The 24431-nt window shown below is 43.6% G+C and overlaps 1 protein-coding gene across 1 annotated transcript; it reads left to right on the forward strand.

The window, feature by feature from the left end:
- Positions 1–1344: 1344 nt before the first annotated feature.
- LOC129324043 (guanylate cyclase soluble subunit beta-2-like) lies at positions 1345–24431 on the forward strand. The gene is given in 15 exon segments (XM_054971019.1): positions 1345–1412; positions 4651–4745; positions 6548–6708; positions 8708–8804; positions 10097–10309; positions 11413–11496; positions 13308–13411; positions 14041–14257; positions 15090–15410; positions 17565–17713; positions 18540–18686; positions 19934–20088; positions 21564–21706; positions 23463–23567; positions 24391–24431. Coding segments are annotated over 14 exon segments (2004 nt in total). The 5' UTR covers positions 1345–1412; positions 4651–4678.

Below are 24431 nucleotides of genomic sequence, written 5' to 3' on the forward strand. Positions count from 1 at the left end.
CTGGCAGCATCTTAATCAGAGATGAATGGCAGAAGTGGCCCAAGGGACAACCACTAATGGCACCTTATATTTGTGAGACTTTGAAGAAGCGGGTTATAAAGTCAAGAGGAAAGAGCAAAAAACAATAGGATTGCCAGATCCCCTTATCCACCAGGTGGGAGATGGGGCAATCACTGTGCAGGGGCTGGGAGTGCTCCCATGTTTTGCAGTGGGCCGATTTGGACCCCAACTGAACCTGAATCATTCCACTGCAAAGCACGGGAGCACTCCTGGGGCGGCTCAATGACATCACTCCTGGGAGTGACATCATACCGCCGCTGGATCATGCCTGAGAGGCCAATTTCCCTTCCTTTCCCCCTACCAGCTAGGTGAGTGGTGGTGGGGGGTAGAGGGTGGGAGCGAGGGATCTCCTGCCCCCAATGGGGAAGCTGGTAGCCCTATAAAACAATAACTGCCTGAGGAAACTGGATCCTTCAGGGCTTGAGTAGAGGACATCCAGAACTACAGGACACTCTCAGCACTATCTTCCCTTGGATGCCTTTATTTCAGTTCTTCTCAAAACCTATTTGAATTAATTTTTATGCTTTAGCAGAACTTTGTAACTAAATTTATGGCATAATAACTTTTTGCAGCTATGCTGCATTATAAAAATTATATGAAGTTAAAACTAATTTGCAGCATCCAAAGCTACTAATAATAACAAAGCTTTGTGATGGGAGGGATTTTTCAAAGTGTAGGATTACTGAAAGAATAATGTTTTGCATATTTAACGAGACATTTGGAATGAAAATGGTTATTTCTAACTTCACTTTCTGTATGCTAAAGGGAAGTCTTTAAGTGGTTTCCACACAGGAATGGGCTTGCGTGTTTCCCCATTGCTGATAAAGTGCCACAGTAACAGGGTTTCCACATGGCAGGTTGCCCTGCAGTTTTCCTGCCGCAGTTCCACAGCATTGACCATACACACCCCACCCAGTCCATCGGGGCTTCTGCAATTTTATTTTCAATTGCCACTAGAATATTGTTATATTGATATAACAGTATGGCATCATGTGTACCAGGTTCTCTCCATTCCTAGCATTCATTGGAAGGAAAAAAAGTAAATCTTTCCCAAAACTTTGGAGAAACTAGGTTTTAGAAAGATAGGGGGAAAGCTGGGGAGGTGCATAAATTACTAAGATGCTGTAGGGAAACAAGAGAAAACCCCGTTTCCCCAAAACATTGAACATTGGGCAAATAACCCATGTGTAAACAGCCCCCGTATTAGTTCATTAATAGTTGCAATAAGATTTTCAGTTTTGTTGTACATAAATAAGAATTTCCTTTTTGTCACTCTAGTATGGATTTATCAACAATTGCCTGAAATCTCTCCTTATAGAGAAATTTGGTGAAGAGACATGGGAAAAACTCAAGTAAGTATTTGTACCATCTTACATAATAAATGTGAAAGGTGAACACTGGGATACCTTTGTGATCATGTTACCTTGTGATATCCTTATTCTCACACAGTTCCTGCCTGAGTTCTCTTCCATGGTTATGCATTGCTCAAACCTCTTCCCTGCCTTCTATATGCCCTTTTAATTTGCTCTGTGTTAAGGGATTTTTCCTGAGGACCCCTCTCCTAAAATCCTATGTGAGCATTAACCGCCCACACAAGAGGCAAATTTGCCTCGGTAGGCAGATTCTTTCTCCTTCACTGTAGAGATTGAACTACAGGTCAGCTCAATCTTGTAGTGAGGCGAGAAAGTTCCTTTCAACTGTAAACATTTTTCATTGTTTTTGTTCCATAAACTAAGATTTTAACCTTGAATGTGTTACTTCCCAGAAGCATTTTGATCCCATAACAAAAGTATGACTTCAGCACTGAGGTGTTTATATTACGGTGAGATCTGACTGTCCTGTCAATCAGGCTTTTGGGTGCCATGTATCCGGGGAAATGTAATTCTGAAGGGAATCTTGATCTTTTATTCTGTAAACAATCGGTGCTAAGGATATATAAGATCCTCTGATGTAACTGGTCTTTATGCATATATTCTAGAAAAGATATGAACCTGAGTTTTAGATAACCAATAAAACTCATTTTTCTTCATAGATCACTGCTTTGGTGTCTTAAATCTGTGTGAGGTTATTGGCTGAAGGTGGGGTTGAATTGGCACACAGAGTACTCTAAAATAAATCCCCTTGCACTCTGCAAAAGTTCATCCTGCACTGATTTAAAAACTTCTAACCATAATGCACACATTACGTTTGCATATGAATCTAGGAAAGACCAAGGAATCTTCCACACAGTATGGTTTCCTCATTGCCACTGTGGCTGCCAGTACAGTGCCACAGCAGTTTCTGGGCATTTGCCATGCCCCAGTCCTCAGTGACAACCATTCCTACCCCATGCTACTGGGGGCTTTTTGTAGAAAAGAGCAAGAGTCCAGTAGCACCTAAAAGACTAACAAAATTTGTGGTAGGGTATGAGCTTTCGTGAGCAGCAGCTAACTTCTTCAGATGAGCTTTTGTGAGCTGTGGCTCACAAAAGCTTGCATCCTATTACAAATATTGTTAGTCTTATAGGTGCTGCTGGACTCTTGCTCTTTTCTACTGCTACAGACAGAAAAACACAGCTACCCATCTTGATCTATTTCCATGGGGGGTCTTTGTGTTCTTCAGAAACGGGTAACTGTTGAATTGATATCTTACTATATAAAAAGCTAAGTGTATTCAAGATAACTCACTTCCTACTCTGGTGCACCACCAGAGGGTGCGGCTGTGGAGGGAAGCCCAGATGAGGCAGCCAGACCTCCAGATAGTGTGTCACGGCAAGAAGCCGAGGCTGGGATCTGGAGCGGAGCAGGTGGCAATGCCTGCCCCCCTGCCTTCACCCAGCTGGGATCATGAGTGGAGCTGGTGGCAATGCCTGCCCTCTGCCTTCACCCAACTGGGATCAGGAGCAGAGCAGGTGGCAATGCCCACCCTCTGTTCACCTGCTCAGGATCAGGAGTGGAGCAAGTGGCAATGCCCATCCCCCCTTCACCCAGCTGGGATCAGGTGCAGAGGAGGTGGCCATGCTCGCCTCCCCACCTTCACCCTGCTGGGATCAAGAGCAGAACAGGTTGCAATGCCCACCCTCCCTTCATCCACCCAAGATCAGGAGTGAAGGAGGTGGCAATGCCCGTCCCCCCTTCACTCGGCTGGGATCAGGAGCGGAGCAGGTGGCAATGCCCACCCTCCCTTCACCCATCCAGGATCAGGAGTGCAGCAAGGGGCAATGCCTGCCCTCCTTCACTCAGCTGGGATCAGGAGCAGAGGAGGTGGTAATGCCTATCCCCTGCCTTCACCCAGCTGGGATCAGGAGCAGCGCAGGTGGCAATGCCCATCCTCCCTCCACTCAACAGGGATCAGGAGCTGAGCAGGTGGCAATACCCACCTCTGCCTTCACCCAGCTGGGCTCAGGCACTGAGCAGATGGCAATGTCAGCCCCCCTTCACTTGGCCAGGATCAGGTGCAGAGGAGGTGGCCATGCTCGCCTCCCCGCCTTCATCTGGCTGGGATCAGTGATGGAGGAGGAGGGAATTCCCATCTGCCTGCCCTCCCCTCTCTAGAGCCCATTGTATTTTTTCCCACAACAAGGTTTGTTGCTAGTAATGTTATATTGATGTGATAATAACAAATTAACCCCTTTGGAAAAAACCTCCCAGGTGGCATGAGAGGGGAAATAGCCTACACAGGGACTGTGGCCCATTTTGTCTCATAAATTACATATGCCCATCCACTTACCTTGGGCTGGATCCAACCACCTTTTTTATTTGGTTTCGCTCTAGTCCCCTCTGCTACATCTTCAATCTCACTGGTCTTTTGTTTATGCAGGTCCCATGGTCCTCTCATCCCTTTTTCACCTGCAGAAAAGCTAGTTGGATCCAACCCCTTGGCTGTCAGTGTTGGAAAAGAGGCAACTCTGCATGCCTGGACACTGGGGGGCACTTTTCCCCTTTGCACTAGAACCAAACTGTGTATATGTGTGATTCCTCTTTTGGAATGAACTAGATGCTTCTCTTTGACACCTCCTCCTCTTTCTGTACCTTTGTTCTCCCTCTCTTCATGGTCTTACAAGAGGAAAGATGCTTCTGCAGAGCTCTCCTGTGCAAGCATGCCAGAGGCACGCCCATGCTCTCATAGTCCCACTCACAGCTGGATTAGGTGGCCACTCGCAATAGGAAATAGTGTTATTTAGATTAGGTTTCTATTTTTCTTCTACTACTGCAAAAATGCAAGTAAATGTGAATCAACTTCAGTAAAAGTTAGTTTTATCTGTTTTGATATACTGGCTTGGAGTATATTTCACCACATGGGATTCCATGCTTTTCTGAATGTGCAAGTTTGTTACATTAACTAACAAATATCCCTAAGAATCTCTGGAAATTGCATATAAATATATATATTTCATAAGATGGCCTTTCCTCTGTGAATTTTCATTAGCCCATTAATTATTAATTTTCATGGCCTTCGACCTCTCCTAGATCTGAATGGTAGGAAAACGGTTTTTAAATGTAACCCCTCCCCCAATTTGTTTGGGTTTCGCTGAATCATAAAAATTAAATTGCAAATCATGTTCTCCCTGATGGCTTAGCCTCAAATACAACCTTTTTGCCATTTTTGCAGAACTCGAGCAGAACTTGAAGACAATTTTATGACATACACTGTATACGATGATGGTATCACAGTAAAGTTGGTCCAGGAAGCCTGCAAGACTCTAAGTACTGAGCTGATTTTTATTGTTGTTTTAAATTTAAAATATTCATCATGTTTTATTTTGCCTTTTTAAAATTTTATTTCTTCTTCATTCTATTACTTACTTTTATTTTAAAAATATTTTGTATTAGGGATTATACACTTCTATGACTGTTTTAGATGCAAAGATGCTTACAGTCCAACCCTCTGGGTGTATGCTACAAGCAGTCAGCTGCACTAAGTTCTATAGGCCTTACTTGGGGGCATAGGATTGCAGTTCCTTAAGCTGTGGTCACTTGTAAGCTTACCCATGCCTAATGGTCATTCAGTACTCTTAGGAGGTTCATTAAAAAATCCCTCCCAAAGTTAGGGCTGCTAATTGCCCACTGGGGCAGGTGATACCCTCCCCCCAGCTCCTGATTCCTGCTGCTGCTCCAAGCAGCAGCAAGAGAATTTTAAAAAATGGCCGTTGGCATCATGTCACTTATAGGCAAGATCTGGATGTGACATCATGGCTGGAGTCATGTATCACTGAAGACTCTATGGAAAACCATAGAGTTTCTGGCAATTCCAAGAGAGGTGTGACATCAATTCTGGGTTTTGCCTGGAAGTGATATCACACTACCACTGGCAGCACCCCCATGCCCCCGCTCATCTCCTGCTGATTGCCAGGCAACCCTACCCCAAACTGTTCTGTTTATGCGGAAGCAGGAAAGGAAGGCATGCCAGCCTATTTCATTTCTGCCACCACCTCACCTGAGAACTTACAGCTATAAGACATGGCAGTCAACAGAAGTCAGCAAAGGTGGAGGAGTTACTTTCTGAGCCCTGACCAGTTAAGAAGACCACTGTGAATGAGTGATGTGAGATCTTGATTTGGAGCTAACGACGATGTCACAAGATGACAGGGGCCTTTAGTGCAACTTTTGAGGCAGAGCATACTAGAATAGATCTAACTATCCTCAAAGAAGCCTTCCTCCAGCTTAAGGGGACTTCTTCCATCTTAAGTGGAAGAGCCACTTGAATTGGAGAAAGGCTCCTTAGGCTGGAGTAGGCTTCAAACTTTGCTCAGTGGAGTGGTAGGATAGGGATAGTATCTATCCACCCCCTATCCGTTTACAGTCCACACCTTCACACCCATGGCAGTGAAATGGGCCTTATTGCCCAACAGTTCAACGTTAGGCAGAGTTATACCCTTCAGTGTACTAAGAAGGGTGTCATTCTGTCTAGGACTGTGCTATAAGTTGTAAGTCCACAAAAACTTGGAGCCAGCCTTGCTGGAAGACATTTCTGTTGTCCAAGCTGTGCAGCCCTTCAATCCCTGCAGGCACTTCTGCTGTGCTCACAATTATAGACATTTTATAGGAAAAGTCTCATGATATTTGGGATTTCAAGGATGGTCATAATGAGAAAAAGAGCACTCCTACAATAGGTCCTGCATGAACAGAAGAGTATTTTATTATAGTGAAAGAACATACAGGATGTGGAAGTTTGGTTCCTCCTTCTTTTGAGAGGAAGGGCAGATTTCTGTACCATCTGTGGGCACAAATATGTGCCCCCACCACCTATCAAGCAACACCATCCTCTCTCTCCATTCCTAAGAGGTAATAGCAGAATCAGAGAGGATTAGACTGATTATATACTAGACAGAAATGTGGAAGAAATATCCTTGAGAGAGCAGCATTGAGTATCTCTGAGACCAGGTTAGGAATCGGATGCTAAGCAGACCTGTTCTTTTGAGAAGATTTGGTGGATGCATTTTACTCATGCTCAAGGTCTAAGGGAATAAAAATCCTCTTGTTTCCTTATTTCATTCATTTCCATTCAGAGGTGCCAGAAGAGGCAGTGTTGAAACTGTTTGGAGAACACTTTTTCAGTTTCTGTAAGATGTCTGGGTATGATAGAATGCTACGGACTTTGGGAGGAAACTTGATTGAGTTTATTGAGAACCTCGACGCCCTTCATAGCTACCTTGCCTTGTCCTACCAGGTATTCAATTAATTAATTAATTAACTTCATTTGTACCCTTCTTTTCTCCTCAATGGGGGACCCGGAGCGGCTTGCGACTTTTCATCACAACAGTCCTGCAAACTAGGTTAGGCTGAGCGAGAGTGACCGGCCCAAGGTCACCCAGCAAGCTTTCACAACAGAGTGAGAATTCCAAACTGGGTTTCCAGATCCTAGTCTGACACCCTAACCACTATATCACCTTCTGTTAACTCAGGGTCTCTTTATGCATGCACTAAACACGAGTTTCATTGGGGGAAACCCCAACAACCTGTGTGACCTGAAACTTACCTTTAAAACTCTGGGGAAGGGATGCAAATCGGCTCCTGTGTATGCACAGAAGCAAGAGGAGTCCACCCTGTGTGGTTTAACCAGTAGAGAAGGGCCATGGGGTGGGGGAGAGGGGTTTTTGTCTTACAACCTAGGATCTGCCTGTTTTGTCTAATCGTGCCTTGAGAGACACATGGAACTGGCTATAAAACAAATACCACCCCTCATGGCCCTTCTCTGTTAGTTAAATCACACAAGATGGAAAGGAGGGAATGAAGATGGTCCTCCTGCCTCCGCGCATGCACGAGAACTGATATGTGTGTCCCCCCCCCCAATTTTAAAGATAAGCTTCAAGTCATACTTTAAACATTAATTGAGTTGTGGTTTCCCCTAAACAAACTTGTATTTTGTGCATGTGTAAAGAGCCCCTCACTGTACTCATCGTTGCCAATGTAGTATTTTTTCCCCAGAACAGATAAGGCCACAGGCCAGCTGTCTCTTATCCTCAGCCCTGGTGATCTCTGTTAAACAAAGAGGAATCTGAAGGTCAGGCTGGCCTCATTATTCCATTCCAATCATCCTGTCTTTCTCTGTGCCTCTTCTGTCTTCACAGCCTGTTGTTTGTACTCTTTGCCTTGTTCTGGGGTTGACAATGACAACATACAGGTGGGCTGTGGAGATCTCCCAGAATTACAACTGCTCTTCAGGCCACAGAGATCAGTTCTCCCCTGGAGAAAATGGCTGCTTTGTAGGATGGTGTCCCATCCCATCCCTCCCTTCCCTCCACAAACCCCACCCTCCCGAGGCTCTGCCCCCAAATCTCCAGGTATTTTCTCAACCTGGAGCTGGCAACTCTACCTTGGTCCCTTCTTTGATAGCCTCTAAGTAACTTCCTGCCATCTCTTCTTCCTTATTGGTCAGGGCCGTTTCCAGATGGCTTACCTGAAGCCGCTCCATGCTGCAATGTTATGGATCGTGCCGGGGAAAATGCGAAATATCGCGTTTTCTCACGCGAGTTTTGTGCGACGTCGCGCAAAACGCGCGTGAGAAAACGCGGTATTTCGCGTTTTCCCTGGCACGATCCACAACATTGCGGCATGGAGCGGCTTCAGGCAAGCCATCTGGAAACGGCCCAGGTGAAGAATATTGTCTTGGGAGTATCTCACGTGGCCAAACTGCACTTGTCTGTATCATATATAGAAAGATTGTGGTCTGCAGCAAAAGTTGTGAAATACCATTTATTAAAACCAATGAAGGGCACAGTAGTAACGGCCGCAAATTTGTGGCTGTAGTCTTAAAATGGAGTACAGAATCTGCTACCATGTAATGATCATTCTATATAATAAGGCTGTATATGAAGAGAATTTGTATTATGGTGTTAAACTTGGTTGTAATAATGAAACATTAAGCCATTAGTAGATTTACCGCAAGTCTTCAAAATACAGAGCTGTGACCCCACACCAAGCAACACAGAAGCTATTCTGAGCTCCTTTCCATTCGTAATTGTCCACTTTTCTCCAGTCTGTTGATACTCTTAATGATATATGTAATGAACATTAAGTATGCAAATACAGTGGTGTTCTCATTATTTAGTCAAGAACTCCATTTGAGAATGTCAGAAATGCAGTCATTAAGAGTGATTGGGTATAAGAATTGTATATGGGATTTATGCTCAAGGAAAGAAAAACACTGAGATTGTTTTTCAACCTAGGAAATGAATGCACCATCATTTCGTGTGGAAAGAGCAGATGGGATGCTGCTGCTTCACTATTACTCTGACAGGAAAGGCCTGTGTCAGATTGTCCCAGGTGAAATGTCGCAATATTTTGTTTCAAGTAGGGTTGCCATTTCCCAGGTGGGAGGTGGGGCCATTTCCCATTGCCAATACCTGCCTCACTCCAATGAGTGGCAAGGGGGAACATGGAGGCCAAAACAGCAACTCATGACATAATAACATCATTTCCAGCAGCACAACAAGAACTGACATCACTATGTTGCTGGACACTCTAGGATTCACCCAACTTTATATGGTTTCACCCTAGAGATATGAGTGAATCTTTGAGTATTTGGTGATGTGATGATGTCACTTCCAGTTATGTGACTGGAAGTGATGTCTTAACATCTCGGGATGCCTTTCTAGTAAGTCTCTGCCCCCAAAAGTGTTTCAGGGGTGCCAAAGATTGGCAACTCTGGTTTAAAGCTGGCCTTTTCTCTGAGATGTATATCATATAACCATGTTTCTACTGAAATTTTCCACAAGGGCTAGCAGAATTGTCCTTTTTGTACATGACGGTCACACCCACAGCCTGGCTGTCAACACAAGTACTTCCTGTAAATCCTGATTTGGTGCTTTTGAGCGAAACCATGTGACGTATGCAGGATAAAGGCCCTGAAAAGAGAAACTACTGTGTAATGTGTGGTTTTCCACATCGCTTATCTGCCTATGTAAACCATGCTGTTCACGCTCAATTTGTAAGTCGCAATCCGTTGGCAGGAACACAATGTATGCGGTGGATGGATGGCATATTGGTTGCTTCCGCACTAGTTATTTCACCTCAAATTGCTGTGATTCATTCACTGAGTTTTGGCTGAGAATCTAAAGTGTGTCACTAGCAACCTGTTGCATTCCTATGTGTTTTTGTTGTTGTTGTTGTTGTCCTCATCTTTTTTTAGACCTGGGTGCTATGCAGCACATGTTTGGGGCTGAATTCAGCTCTTGGGAAGCCTATTGCTATTCCCAATTGGGTCACACATCAACTGTTCAGTGTTTGTGCCCAAAGGAGGGAGGGGAAGTATCCTTGAAACTTCTTTGGGTTGGATCCAGACTAAATTTCCCATCAGCAGAACAGAACTTTTCTGCCTCTCTCCTCCCACTTCAGCCCACTGATCTGCATCAAATCCTGGGGTTGGGGGACCCTAAGGAACAACATGAGGGGAGTCTGAAGCGGGAAGAGAGAACTGGGGGAAATTTCTCTTATTGGGAAATTTAGTCTGGATCCGACCCTAAGAGCCCAATGTTACAAAAATTCATCACATCCATACTCCCGGAGCATATATCGCCTCTCTCCCGTCATAGCAAGATTTATTCTTTTTGACACAGGAATCCTTGAAGCTGTGGCCAAAGATTTCTTTGACAGTAAAGTTACGCTGGAAATTCTGAATCAAAACATAGAAGAGGAGCGTACTGGGAAGAAGGAGCACGTAGTCTTTTTTCTGCATAGTGAAGAGAGGGCCAAGGACAAGATCAAGGAGAGGACATGTGAAGACTCACAGAACGATAAAGAGGTAGAGGCAGTGGTCCTGTAGAAAGCAGGTTTAAGCCAGTACAAACCTTCTGCATCCACAGAGGAGGTGATGGAACCAACCTCTGGAACTTCAGTGGCTCTCTTGTTGGAGAAAGGCTCTTTAGGATCGAGTAAGACTTTGGTCAGTGGTGTAGTAGGATAGTGGCAGGATGTACATCACTGTATATGTTAGGAGGACATTTCTAATTGAGAACTGTTTTCAGCAGGATTAAGCCAGTGATTTTCTAAATTGTGTTCAGGAGAACTGTTGAATTCCATGGAAGTGCATTAGAGGTTAATGAATGAGAAAATCAGTAATGGTAGACACTGTATTGAATATGATTGAATTCCTACAACATACAATCATACTGGAGGGATTGGACTGCTGTGTTGTAGCCTTCATTGACATGGAGCAACAGTGATGACTAACAAGCTTGGCTAGCTCACATATGATATATAAGCATGTGCCCTAGCACGTTACCCAGAACCCTCAACAATACAGAGACGTGGCAGATGCTCTGGTGTGAAGAGGTTCCCAGAAAGCAGACAGTTTGAAAATGATGGTGATCAAGGAAGGCTGTAGAATCTCCTTCCTTGGAAGTTTTAAAAGAAATGAAAGGAAGACTCCTAGGCCGTTTCCAGACGGCCCCCCGCCTCGCGAAACGTCGCGCGTCGTCGCGCGTCGTTGCGCAGAAAACGCGAAATATCGCGTTTTCTCGCGCGAGTTTTGCGCGACATCGCGCAAAACTCGCGCGAGAAAACGCGATATTTCGCGTTTTCTGCGCAACGACGCGCGACGACGCGCGACGTTTCGCGAGGCGGGGGGCCGTCTGGAAACGGCCCTATTGAGAAAGCACCCTGTATTCTGCCTTGGATGAGCTGTGCTATTTTTTCCTGCTCTGTGATTCTGTGACTTCAAGGGAGACTCCATAAGTGTCTGTTGATGGCCTCACCCTCCCTACATGCAGTGGGATTGATGTATAATAGATCTCATCCAGGCACTTCCTATCCTTGACCGTATCCGTAAGGTTGCTCACACATAAATTGCTGTAATCAGCATGAACACAAATTGCTTCATTTTAATAACCACCATTCCACCATTCTCTTTAGACACTGGATGCAGCTTCCCCAGAAGGAAGGGAAGAATCCATCTTGCACTGCCCAGAAAAGAAATCCTACTGGGACATTGTGAGATGGGCTGTGAAATTTCAGAGAGGTGAATAAGTTCTTTTTTTAACTCTAGGTGTGATTATTGTAATTAAATATATAAATGAGGATGCGAAAACATGCCTCTACTATGGAAGCAGAAAACGGCATGAGAACAGTGTCCAAGTGCCCCATCTCTGTGCCACTTGCTGCTGCCAGCCCTTCAGCTCTGCTGCCTTTTCCCACTGTGGCATCTTCACAGAAGCCCAGAGGCTATGAAGAGTGTCCCAGACCCCCACAGCCAGCAACCACTCCCCATTAAAGGACTAAAAATGGGAGGAAATGAGCTTAGCTCTATCCCCTCCCTATATTGGCTGTGGGCAGAGCATCTACATGGAATTCTACCCACAACTACCCTACAGGTTCTTTTTTGAGCCACATTAAAGTAGATTCCCCTTTGATCAAATTTAAAAGGGAAGTCAGTGGGAGGCTGATAAGTCATCTTCGCTTTGAGCATGGTGTTATGTGGAAGTAAGAGACCTACCTGGAAGTGACATCACACCTCCCTAGGAATTGCAGGGAAATTCACAGTAAAACTATCGAGTTTCTAGCAATTCCTAGAGAGAACTAATTTCACTTCCAGGTTTTCCCCAAAAGTGATAGCACACTGTTGGCCTGATAGTCTTTCTAAAAATTTTTCTCCCACTGCCACTCCAAGCAGTGATGGGAAACAATCGATGAGGGGTCTCCTTGCCTCAGTGGGGGGCTGGCAACATTAGAAAGCACCTATTACATTCAGGGGCTTCCTGCATTCCAGAGGAAGAAAAATCCCCATGTGAAGAAGCCCAGATGATGAACCATTTTCAGCCCATAAAATGCAATTACTTTATTTGGCCTGCTTCAGAATTTTCTTCTTGATTTAATTGATGGCTGACTGGGACCTGTGATTTTGAGCTCAGAGGACGTGGACTGGATCCTATTTGTTTCCCAACTGTTTCTTCCACTCAGCTCTCCAGCTGTTTAAGTTAAAAATCACACAAGATGTTGAGGATCTCATAAAAACACCATGATTGTTCTATATTAGATATCCTTGTGCAGATTGGTGAAAGGCTGAGATTATACATTATAGGCATAGGCGATTCCACATGCAGAATCTGGTATTTGATGCAGACTTCCAATTCACATTAAAACATGTTGTTGAAAGGATCAACTATACTTTATGTTTTTCCCCCCGAGTTTATTTTAATCATTGTTCTAAAGAAGCTCGGAAGAAGCTGTAATGTGTAATTGAGCTCTATATGTGTAAGTGACTTTGAAATAAGCAAAACATTTCTGCCAAATGAGAGCCAGAGTGATGTAGTGGTTAGAGTTCCAGACTTGGATCTGCGAGCCCGAGGTCCGAATCATCGTTCTGCCATGGAAGGTCACTGGTTGACCTTGGGCCGGTCACTCTCTTTCAGTCAAACTTACCTCACAGGGTGGTTGTTGTGAGGATAAAATGTTGTAAGCTGCTTTGGGTCCCTATTGGGGGGGAAAGTGTGGTAAATATGTAAAGAAATAAAGAAGAAAATATTATTGTTAGGACCAGAGCAATGTATGTACACCTCTTCTGCCATATCACAACAACCTCCAAGTATCTCAGAATAACCAGTATCAAAGGTTAGGTAGTTCGAGGCGATGCATAGTTATTGCTGTCTCCCCAAACAGAAATTGCCCTTATCATATCAACTTCTGTATAACCATGGTCATATGGGCTAGTTATTCTCAGCCTGAACCAGCAGGTAGACAAGAGCCAATCCAAAAATGGATTTATTACTGTAAAGATGAAACATGCTAATTCAAACAAAGATTTCTGAATGAGTGTATGTCTCTGATTCACAGGGAACATTCTCTGTACCTCTGAACCTCATTTCCCTGAGAAGCTTTGGATTGAGGAGAGAACATTTTGCTCTACATTCCCATTCCATGTTGTGTTTGATGAAACAGTAAGTAATCCGTTTGGTGAGATGCTGGCTGATTCCGCACACGTTGGATAATGCACTTTCAGTGCAGTTTATCAATCATTTGAGGTGGATTTTTTGTTCCGCACACAAAAAAATCCATTCGAAATGATCTATAAAGAGGATTGGAAGTGCATTATCCAGCGTGTGTGGAATCATTCGCTGTGAGTTAAAGGCAAGGTGCTTCAGCAGAGATGGTTGGCTCTAGTGAGGAACAAAACAAGATGTAAGGATGAATCAGGGCCGATTCCAGACGGCCCCCTGCCTCGCGAAACGTCGTGCGTCGTTGTGCAGAAAACGCGAAATATCGCGTTTTCTGCGCAACGACGCGCAACGTTTCGCGAGGCAGGGGGCCGTCTGGAATCGGCCCAGGATACTGTTTGGTTGGATCAGCTTTTGCTGGTTGTTACAGAATGCCAAACTTTGTCATCCCTCTTAGTAAATGTACATACGTGTTATTAGGGGTCTAATGTTTAAAATCAGTTATTTTATCACATTGAGCATATATTTTAAAGAGGAACTCTCTTAAGTCTGAGGTAATTTTTTTTCTCTCAAAAACTAATTTGAAAGCTTTTTCCTGTAGCCACGAAGATCTGACTTTCTATTTTCTTCAGCTGAAGATCAAACAGGCTGGGGTCAACATTCAGAAATTTGTACCTAGACTGTGGACATCTGGGACCAGAATAGATGAGTGTTTTACTATCGTTCATCCACAAGTCACGTTCACAATTTTCAGTATAAGGAAGTTTATCAACAGTCAGTTTGTCCTCAAGGCCCGAAGGGATATGTTGCCTAAATCATGGAAGCAACGCCCCCTGCTAAAGCTCAGAGGTACTAACAAAATTGCCTTTTGCAAGGGGGATATAGATATATCTGATTCCAAGGATGTTCGCGTTCATTCTTGATCTAAAGTAGCACATTCATTCTCCAGTGAAGGCATGGAAATTATATAAAGCTCTTTTGAAGAAATACAAACAGGAGTTTTATAAAGACAAGGAAGTTTTATATCTAAGGACAAATATTCAGTTGCATGTTGAACCTTAAGAATGACTTACTAGAGTTCTTGTGGATGGGCTGGGACTCTTCCTGCTTAGCCCAGAGGAAGATTATCATTGGAGCCATTGTGTGTGGAGGGAGAGGGGAAGGGAGCTCTGCATAGATTGTATTGTTAGGCTCCTTATTCTTTGAATTCAAATACTGTGGCTTCTTCCATATATATTTTCAACTGGTTTTTTTGTTGCTGTGGAAAATTTAGCTGCCAGGACTGTTTTATCAAAAAGGAGAGGGAGGGAAACTTCAACTCTTTACTCCCCTGCTGTTCCCCCCCCCCGCCCCCGGAAAAAGCTACTGTTGAATTGCTTTTGTCACTACTGGGGAAAACTTACAGGTATTCATGTTTCCCCCGCCCCAGTGAATATAATAGCAGCTCAAGGATCTTTTTTCCAGTGAGAAAACAGCAAAGGGAGGAAAAGGTTAATATTTTGTTCTCCTTATGCCATTCTTCTTGGTGAAGTACTTCAGGCAGCTGATTTTGCAAAATAAACAGAAAAGAAATCTTTAAATGTACTCAAGCCTTTAGGTTGGTGAAGGCCTTCAAAGTAAGATTTAGGTGGAACCATAAGCCGGATGGAAACTTACGCTCTCAGGTCTTTCTTTCCAAAAGGGCAGATGGTCTGGATGGAGGCCCTCCAGTGCATGCTGTACTTGTGTTCGCCAAAGCTACGCAGTTTGGAGGAGCTGGAAGAACAACAGATGCACCTTTCTGACATTGCGCAGCATGACACGACAAGGGATCTGGTCCTCTTCAACCAGCAGAGGCTGGCAGAGATAGAGTTGTCCAACCAATTGGAAAGGAAGAAGGAGGAGCTCAGGATCCTTTCCAGAAACCTGGAGGCAGAAAAGAAAAAATCGGAAACCTTGCTCTATGCCATGCTGCCAAAACACGTGGCAAATCAACTTAAGGAGGGACGCAAGGTAGAAGCAGGTATTGGTCTTCCATTGTCCTTAAGGTCTTGGAAATATGCAGTATAGGATTGCCAGGTCCCTTTACCCTCCTGGTGGGAGGTGGGGGACCTGGCGCTTACCATATTCTTGCTCCTGGCACGTTCCTCACACATGCACAACCCCGTGCCAGTGTGATAAAATCACTTCCAGGAAGTGATGTCATCATGCAAGGTGGGGGAGTGCACATGCTTCTCAGTGGGCTGATTTGGGCTCCAAACACGTTCCATTTGGCCCATTTGGGGCCCAAATTGACCTGCTGCAAAGCGTGGGAGTGCTCTCAGGGTGGTGCGATGATGTCAGTGACGTCATCGTACCGGCCCCAGGAGCTTGCCTGGGAGGCCTGTTCCCTGCCTTTCCGCCTGCTGGCCAGGTAAATGGGAGTCAGAGGAGAAAGTGAGAGTGGGGGATCCCCTGCCCCCACTGGGGGAATGGGATACCTAATGCAGTGGTATTGTTAAAAGTATGTTCAGCCAGCATGTTACTGGAGAACTGTAGAATTGGGTCCAGTGATTTTCACTGCAATGGTTGTGAAGCCTGATCCGATGTGTATTTTCTTGGAAGGAAGCCCCACTAAATACAACATGATTTACTGTAGGTCTTATGTATGCGTGTGTGTCTGAGTCCCACATAGGATTGTTATGTGCCCGCTGATGGTAGACAAACTCCTGGTGATTTGTGCCTCTACCTACCAATCAATAGCAGATCAGCAGAAGAAGGCAGGCTAGTGAAAGGGGTGCAAATGTGCCCGCTGCTCCAACCAATGATGCCACCCCCTGTGCAACTGGGCAGCAACAGTGTCCATTCTCTAAAACTAGGCCCAAACATAGTATACGGGGTTGAGTAGTGAGTCAATATCACACCGTGCAGTGGAGTGTACTTTTGTTTAGGGCTTTGTGCCTGGGTGTTTTGTCCTTCTTTTGTGTCGCCCACTTGTCAAGTGTGTAAGCATATGCAAGCATATGGCATGGTTTAAGTACTGAGTTGTAGTTTCAAATTTAAATTTCAGCTTAAAGTATTCCTGCACAATAATTTGTGTATCATTCATGGTGGCTTTTGAAATATTTTTTAAATATCCTTTAAAATTAATACAGTAAACTTTAATTCTGGGGCCCTCCTTGAATCATAGGATGATGAATTCCTTCCATGAATTTAGGAAGACAGAAGTGAATGACTTTTATTTAAGGAGCATTTGTAAGGATGTTTTTGCATGACGGTGAAGTGATAGAGGACACGGTTGTTCCATGATTCAACACATGGTCCAAGGCAGACAAGGATTCTTGTGACTGCTGTTGCAGATCTGGGTTCATTATAGGTTTGTGGCATTGGAATGAATTGAGTAAGCCACGGCTTAGGCCCCGTGGAATATTTCTGTTGACAGAACTGATTTCAGTCAACAGAGAAGATCACCCTCACTTCCCCCAAATGCCACCCACCATCTTGCTCCTGGGGGACGGGGAGGAATCAAAAGTATTGCAGAAGGACAAGAGAACTGGCAAAAATTGCCCCTCCTTTTCCAGTTGCAGATATCCTCTGCGGGATCCAACCCTAACGACCGCTACAAATAGTTCGTTATTGTGTAGTAGTTTTGACTGTGCTGTAGAAAGGCAATCTGAACCATTTTGCTATTTCAGGAGTGGGAGGCATGTTGGCAGCCGAGACAGCCACCCAGATCTGAAAGAATAATAAAGGTTTATTTTATTTATTTTATGGAAAGCTTTTATTGGCTTGTTTTATTGGCTTAACTTTTTAATGTTTCATTGGCTTGTTGATACCGTTTTACTGTTTCATTGTGAGCTGTGTCAAGCAAGTTCTGGAGAGGGGGCATAAATTTTTTCGAAACAAACAAGTAAATGTTATTGGCATAGAGTGTTTATCTTGGCCATAAGAACATTTAAAACTGGGAGGTCTGCTGACTGTAATTGCAAATTACTGAGTTTTAGGAATGAAGAAGAATTCCATCTGAATGTGTCTCATTTGTGTATCTGAAACTGTGCAAAGATTTCCTGCTTTCATTTACTAGACTGAAAGATAGGTGATAGATAGGGAAGTGATGGAAATATAGATAGGCAATAGTTAAAATTTTTTAAAAAATAATCTTATAAAAATAAGAATTATCCTTTGATTTGTTCCCTAGGAGATTTTAGTTCCTGCACAATACTTTTCAGTGATGTAGTGACCTTCACAAACATCTGTTCAGTCTGTGAACCTATTCAGATAGTCAACATGCTTAATTCAATGTATTCCAAGTTTGATCGGCTTACCAGTGTCCATGGGGTGTATAAAGTAAGTGCTCTCATCTTTATAAACATTCGCATTGCTTTGGTTTTCCCTCAAACGTGCTACTTATGTCCAGTTGCATTGAGTCAATTAGAAGACATTTAGCTTTGTTGTATTCACTGATGTGTCAACAGTATCCCCAAATCAACAATTCACTACATTTTCTGCTGTCTCCCAATGTACATCTCCTGCACCTGTCTGTCCCCTTCCTGTAAGGAGTTTCCCCTTGATATCATTGTCAATTATTCGGGCTGTTCCCAATCAAGGTGATGCGTATTGCATGCTACTTGATAAGCCTGACTTAAGGCTGGCCACTGGCAGGGGACTCTTGTGTTCTCACTTAGCAGTCCCCTGGTCACTAGGTGAAATATGGGACATGTAGCTCACTAGATCACCTTGGACAGGAAACAGAACAGAGGGAAGGAGGCATGCCCACATTATCAGGTGGTATAGCTTGAGTCAGTTGCTGTCTGTTGTGTTCCTTGTTTTATATATTAGCCATATATAATGGAGTGGATCCAAAGTACTGGGAGTAGAGCAAAGCATGACTTTCTTGACTCTCTTCTCCAGCTATGGCCCTCTGTGACCCCTGAAATTTGGCTTCTGAGGATCAGGTGACCTTTGGGGATTTGCAAAGTAGGAGGAAGGAACTGGTATAAGTTGGCTCTCCCTGTCCACTAAAGGAAGTGCCAATCTTCTACTGTTACACCAGAAGAAGAATGCCTTTGGAGCCATCCCATTGGGTGTAAAAATAAGCCTACATGAATAGCTGATTCATCGTGCAGAATTAGCTCTTTGCCATGCGTACAATATGTCTCCCTTTGCTTTATAGGTGGAAACAATAGGTGATGCCTACATGGTTGTAGGAGGGGTCCCAGTGCCAGTTGCAAGTCATGCTGAAAGAGTGGCCAATTTTGCTCTAGGTATGAGAATTGCTGCCAGAGAAGTTATAAACCCCATTACTAAGAAGCCCATTCAGGTAACTGAAATTAAGAAAATACCCAAGCACTAAATCACATACATCCACGTCACAATTGTTACATAGAGATCAAAACGAATGCTTGGTGCACTGTGTCTCATCATAAGTCAAAGCGCTCTGAAACTTTCAAGGGGCCTGTCATTTTGAAAGCACAACTGTATCTTTGCAGAGTGTCTTCGGATAGAGTGAATGTGCAATATGTCCTTGGCTATCTATCTACTCCTTTGATTCCACCTACAAAATCAAGATTTGTGGGGCTGTGGAGAGGGAAGATCCTGACAATGGCTTGTAACCACCAAACCATTTCCACAGAGTGAAGGACTGTGTGAATTTCTTGCCCCCCCCTAAACTGCTCCTCCAATATGCTGTTCCTGCATGTTATCCCCTTTTCCTTCCTAAACCAAATTGCAGCTGTACATACATGCAATTTACAGATTTATAGAGAACCGCTTTTTCTTCCATGTCTGTGTTTGTTCTCAGGCAACCATTCTTTCTTTTTTAACTTTAGCCAGGTGTCTAGAAACAGACAGACTAAAGCATCGATCTTATGTACACTAGATTGGGAGCACGTCTTATTTAATACAGTGCTGTTTCTGGGCAAACAGACATAGAATTGAACTGCATGAGTATTTAGATAGTTGTACAACTTTCCCTCCTGTCAGCTAATGGCAGAGCATTCCGCTACTACAAAGAGATTTCCTGTAGTTCAAGAAGTTCTTCTAATGCTAGGAGAGTCTTTGATGCTGGAAGAGAGTTCCTTGTGGGGAAGGAAGAGGCCACAATTAGCTAGTAGAATACAGTCCACCATCTCTAAAAGAGCATGGAGCTGAAAGTCCAAAGCTTTTCTTGCCATGGCTTTGAGCTGATCACCCTTCAGACCTATCTCATACTATAATCCTGAGAACAGAAAACGTAGCCAGGTTGTCGTCACCAACAAGATATATTTCATTTGAGCTGGAAACCTACCCCTCAAAGAGAATATGTGAGTATGAAAACATGCTAAAGTTAAATTTAAATGACCACTTAGTTCAATACATTTATCACCTACTAGTTTTTCCTATAAAAGAAAAAAAGCCCTTCCACTATATACTGCTGATCCTTCCAAATTTTTTTTTGATACATTTTCTGTGCTTTGCTAAAATTATTGGAATCAGTTGGTTGAATGAAGAACATCAAACTTACTTCTTTTACAATGGTGATAGAAAACGGCATTTAAAAATATTTCCGTGTTGTGTTTATGCCTACAGATTAGAATTGGGGTTCATACTGGACCGGTTTTGGCTGGGGTAGTGGGGGACAAAATGCCCAGATACTGTTTATTTGGTGACACTGTCAATACAGCTTCTAGGATGGAAAGTCATGGCCTTCCAGACAAAATCCATGTTAGCCCAACAGCATTCAGGTAAATACCCCATGAAAAGAAGAGTGTCACAAGGAAAAATGGTTGTTTCTCTTATTTCTTCTGTTTTTTAAAGATTAGCTATTTCTCAATTGTCAGACCCCTTTGAGGGTCCTCAGTACAGCTTGCAGCCTCCGTAAAGAGATTAAGTGGTGTGAGAGGAGAGGGAGAAAACTCTGTCCTGCCCCTTGGTACTCATTCTGGTGCTGCTGCCTATAGGCCTTCCAGAGTTTTGAAGAAAAACCCGGCTCTGAACCAGAAATATGGGGCGCTTTCACTGACCGTCAGCTACTTGCCCCAGGACAGGGTGAAATTGTGCTTTCTATTCTCCTGAGGCTTTAAAGCTGCTTTAAACTCTATATCTCCCTATCCAAATCACCACAGGATGCGGTAGAAAACTTGAGTCACTGCCTGACAACTGTGGTCAAATGGCTGAAAGTGAACAAATTGAAATTGAACTCAGACAAGTGATGGTCATTGGGAAGGCAGAGATCTGGAAGGAGATTGTGTTCCCCACTTTTGATGGAGTCCACCTGACCCTTGCAAACTCAAGAGGTTATACTGGATCCAGGATTTCTTCTAGAAAAGCAAGTTAAGGCAGCTGCAAAAAACGCTTCCTACCACCTCACTCTAGCCTGGAAGATGCCCATCTCCTTCTACACAGCCCATCTGGCTCCATGGTAACATTTGAGAACAGACACTAAGGCACTATACATAGGTCTCCACTCTGAGAGCCGAGCTACAAGTGACGAATGACACTTGGCTGGCAAGTGAACAGACTCACGTGTATTCCTCCCTGTTCACTTGCTATTTACTTGTGCTCCACTTGATCACTATGAGGTCTGCCTCTCTCCCTGTATTCCAGCATGGCTGCTTTGTTCGTCTGAACCTGGCCCTCTGCAGGTGCAGCTTTGCGCATGAGCAGTACCAAGAGATGCCCATACATGTGCATTCTCTGTGGAGGTACCCACTTTCTTGAATAGCATGCCTGAAGAGGTCAGAAAAGTTAACTTAGAGGGGAGCCCTATGTACAGTGCATTACAGTAGTCAAGTCTTGATGTTTCCATGGCATAAATCCTGGTGGTCAGATTGGCTTTGAATCTCACTTCTGCCATGAACTCTGCAGGTGGCCTTGGGTAAGCCACTCCTGTCAGCCCCAGCTCCCCAGCTGCATTGTGGGGATAATAACAACAGTGACTTTGTTTCTCTGCTCTGAGTGGGGAACTAATCTGCCTAGAATAATGGTGTATAAGACCATACATGATTCTGTGCATGCTTTCCTGTTACTAAGGCCCACTGAACTCAATGGGACTTACTTTTGAGTAAACATGACTAGGATTAAGCCCCGATGTGGTGAGAGATCTTTAAGAGGCCATCTATGGCTGCTTGTTGGTTTTATTAATTTATTAAAACATTTTTACTCTGCTTTTCCTCATGGTTCAAGGATTTGTGTTACTTGTGTTTCTTGCATTGCACAGAGCTTTACAACACCAAGGGTTTGACATAGAGAAAAGGGGAGAAATAGAAGTGAAAGGCAAAGGGAAAATGACAACGTATTTTCTGAGGCAAAACCTACATGCTTCTGAAAATGAAATAATGGGATGTGCGGAAGAGAGTCCGGGTGCGTAGAGAGATGTTCCTAATATTGTTTTAATATTTGTAGTGTCATTGTGAGGTGCCTCTTTCCCTTGTATTTTATAACTATTTTAATTAGTTCATTTAAATATTTACTCCACTGCCTATTCCCATGACTCAAGGCAACTTCTGCTGCTCATATTCTGAATGGGATGAGCTCTACCCTAAACCTGCCTTCTGGGTTCTCCGTGGGACTGGAAATCTCATCTGCTGAATGGTTCAGGCATTCATCTACGCTAGCACTCTTCCGAGTTCTTCGATTCAGGGACAGGGCTAGTTCTTATTAGATCAAGAACCAATTCTCTCTGCATGGTGCTAAGCGTTAAGACTCGCTGCATCAAAATCTTTAGTCTTCATTACCAGGCCACTTTATATATTTGAAATAGACTATGACCTACCAAGGTTTATGCCACATTATAAGAATCTTTTGTCTCTCAAATATTATTTATTTAAAAGTGGGGCCTCTCCTTATCTCATCCTGTACTAGTCCCTGAGACCCCCTGCTGTTATAAGTGGTGGATTGGGTTGGATAGTCCACATAGAGTGATTCCGCACACGTTGGATAATGCACTTCCAATCCTCTTTATAGATCATTTGGAATGGATTTTTTTGTGTGCGGAACAAAAAATCCACTTCAAACGATCAATAAAGTGCATTGAAAGTGCATTATCCAACGTGTGCGGAATCAGCCATAGTGAGCTTTTCACTTTAACCCCTCCCCATTCACCACCAGCCTAATGATGGAGGGAGTGCTTGGAGCAGAAAGCACACCTGGCACACTTTCTGCTCTAAGCCTCCCACTAGCTACGGCCAGTCTGCCGATAAGGGCCTGGCCAAACCATGCAGAATGGGCTTTCTTCTCCAGGCCTGACAAAGGGAGGAATTGGAGCAAAAAAGCTTTCTGCTCCAGGCCATCTTTAGCCAGGTTGTCACGGACACCTGTGGGTCACAAGATTTTGGCATTTTTTTACAGTTTTGTTCTGTGCTTGTGCAGACATCACTTTTCCATTTGAGGTATTACCTTCCCCCAATTATTTTTCCAGCTTTGGGATTTTTCTGCAATCTTGACTCGGTTTGCAGAAACAGTTCCCCTTTCTGGACTCAAACCCATTGTGTGTGTTTTTTGATCCACGCTCTTAGACCAATATCAGAATTAGAGATATGAGGTCCCCCTCCTTCAGTCAGATATCAACCAATAAAAATATTATACAACTTTTAATAATGTGCAAAATTTCATTGAGAAACATCACCTGCCCATATGAAAAATACAGGAGTCCCGACATGCTGCTACAGGTATTTCTGCCCTGAAACATTCCACAATGCTGGGAGACGTCGTCAGTGCATTTCATAGCAGGGCAGCCAGATTTTAGTTTTGCACGAGGATGAACAGTATGATGTTGGGAAAAACCACATCAGTGCGGGACAACATTCTTAAACAATTGTAGATGACATTCTTCTTTTCCCTAAGGGATGGAGATCAGAGGAGACCTATTAAAAGTTTCTAAACCCCCAGCTCATGTTTAACTTTCTTGCTATGCTCCCCCACCCCACTCTTATGTTTACATAGCAGCACATTCCAAAATTTTTAGTAGCTGCTATTTGAATGTCATCCTTTCCTTATGAGCTTGTATTTCAGTTTGAAAATACTTAACATGGATTTAAGAGGCAATTTATTTGGAAACACAGACATTATAATTCCTAATTTACGTGTGTCCCTGATGTGTTTCTTTTTGATGAGACAGATGCTTCAAGAAGTCAGTGTGGCAAGGATGTTGTTGTGATGAAGTACGCTGACTGTCAAGAGCTACTTCCTTCCAGGGAAGCAGAACACAGGCAAGACATCCAAGGTTTGTTTCAGCATGTACCGGTTTCACTCTGGCCACAGAAACAGTGGGACCAGGATTATTACCATCATTCGTGATAATCTCTGTGGGTTTGGAATTAAACAGTGAAAAACAAATATCCTCTTCACAATCTTCAAAGGCTTGAAATGGTTGCTAATAAATCAAGAAGCCCTAATATAGTTTCTATACAATCCACAACCTCTTGATTTCACATTGTTATAAAGTAATATTAGCACTGGTTATGATCTATTTATTTTTGTACACTTCTGTCAATTTCAGTAGGATTTTATCTGACTGTATTGTGTGTATCCTGTAGAGGCTATTTTGCAGAAGATATAGGAGCCTGCATAATTTATATAGCTCATTGATCAATATTTAACTAATATAAGCAAGGATTACAGATCACCATTTATTCCTGGATGACAGCAGTCAGTGGGACAAGCATGGGAGGGGACATGGATACAGCTGGCTCTTCTATACAGAACTACTGTAATGGGAGTAATGCCAAATTTTTGTTCTGTATTTGGTGCACTGTTGTTTGAAGCAGTGTATTTTATCCTTTCTGCAGAATGAGACGTTATTTGGCACAGCAATTCAGGGTTTGTACTAGGTTTCAGCATCTCAAGAAGATACACAAGCGAGATGCATGATAAATCACGACTAATGCTCAGGCAAACTAGCAAAGACGACCGTTCTTGAGGGATCATGCACACTTCTGCTTGTGCATATGTGCCCTGGGTATTGGCCAGTTTTTGCAGCTTTTATTGGCCTGAGTGCGCATCAAAGCTTGAACAAGGAACAAAACAATGTCCCTTTTTTCTCCCAGGTTTCCTTAGAATGACGGGACTATCCACAACCATGCCTTAA

This window comes from Eublepharis macularius, chromosome 1 (assembly GCF_028583425.1).
Source record: "Eublepharis macularius isolate TG4126 chromosome 1, MPM_Emac_v1.0, whole genome shotgun sequence".
Lineage (NCBI taxonomy): Eukaryota > Metazoa > Chordata > Lepidosauria > Squamata > Eublepharidae > Eublepharis > Eublepharis macularius.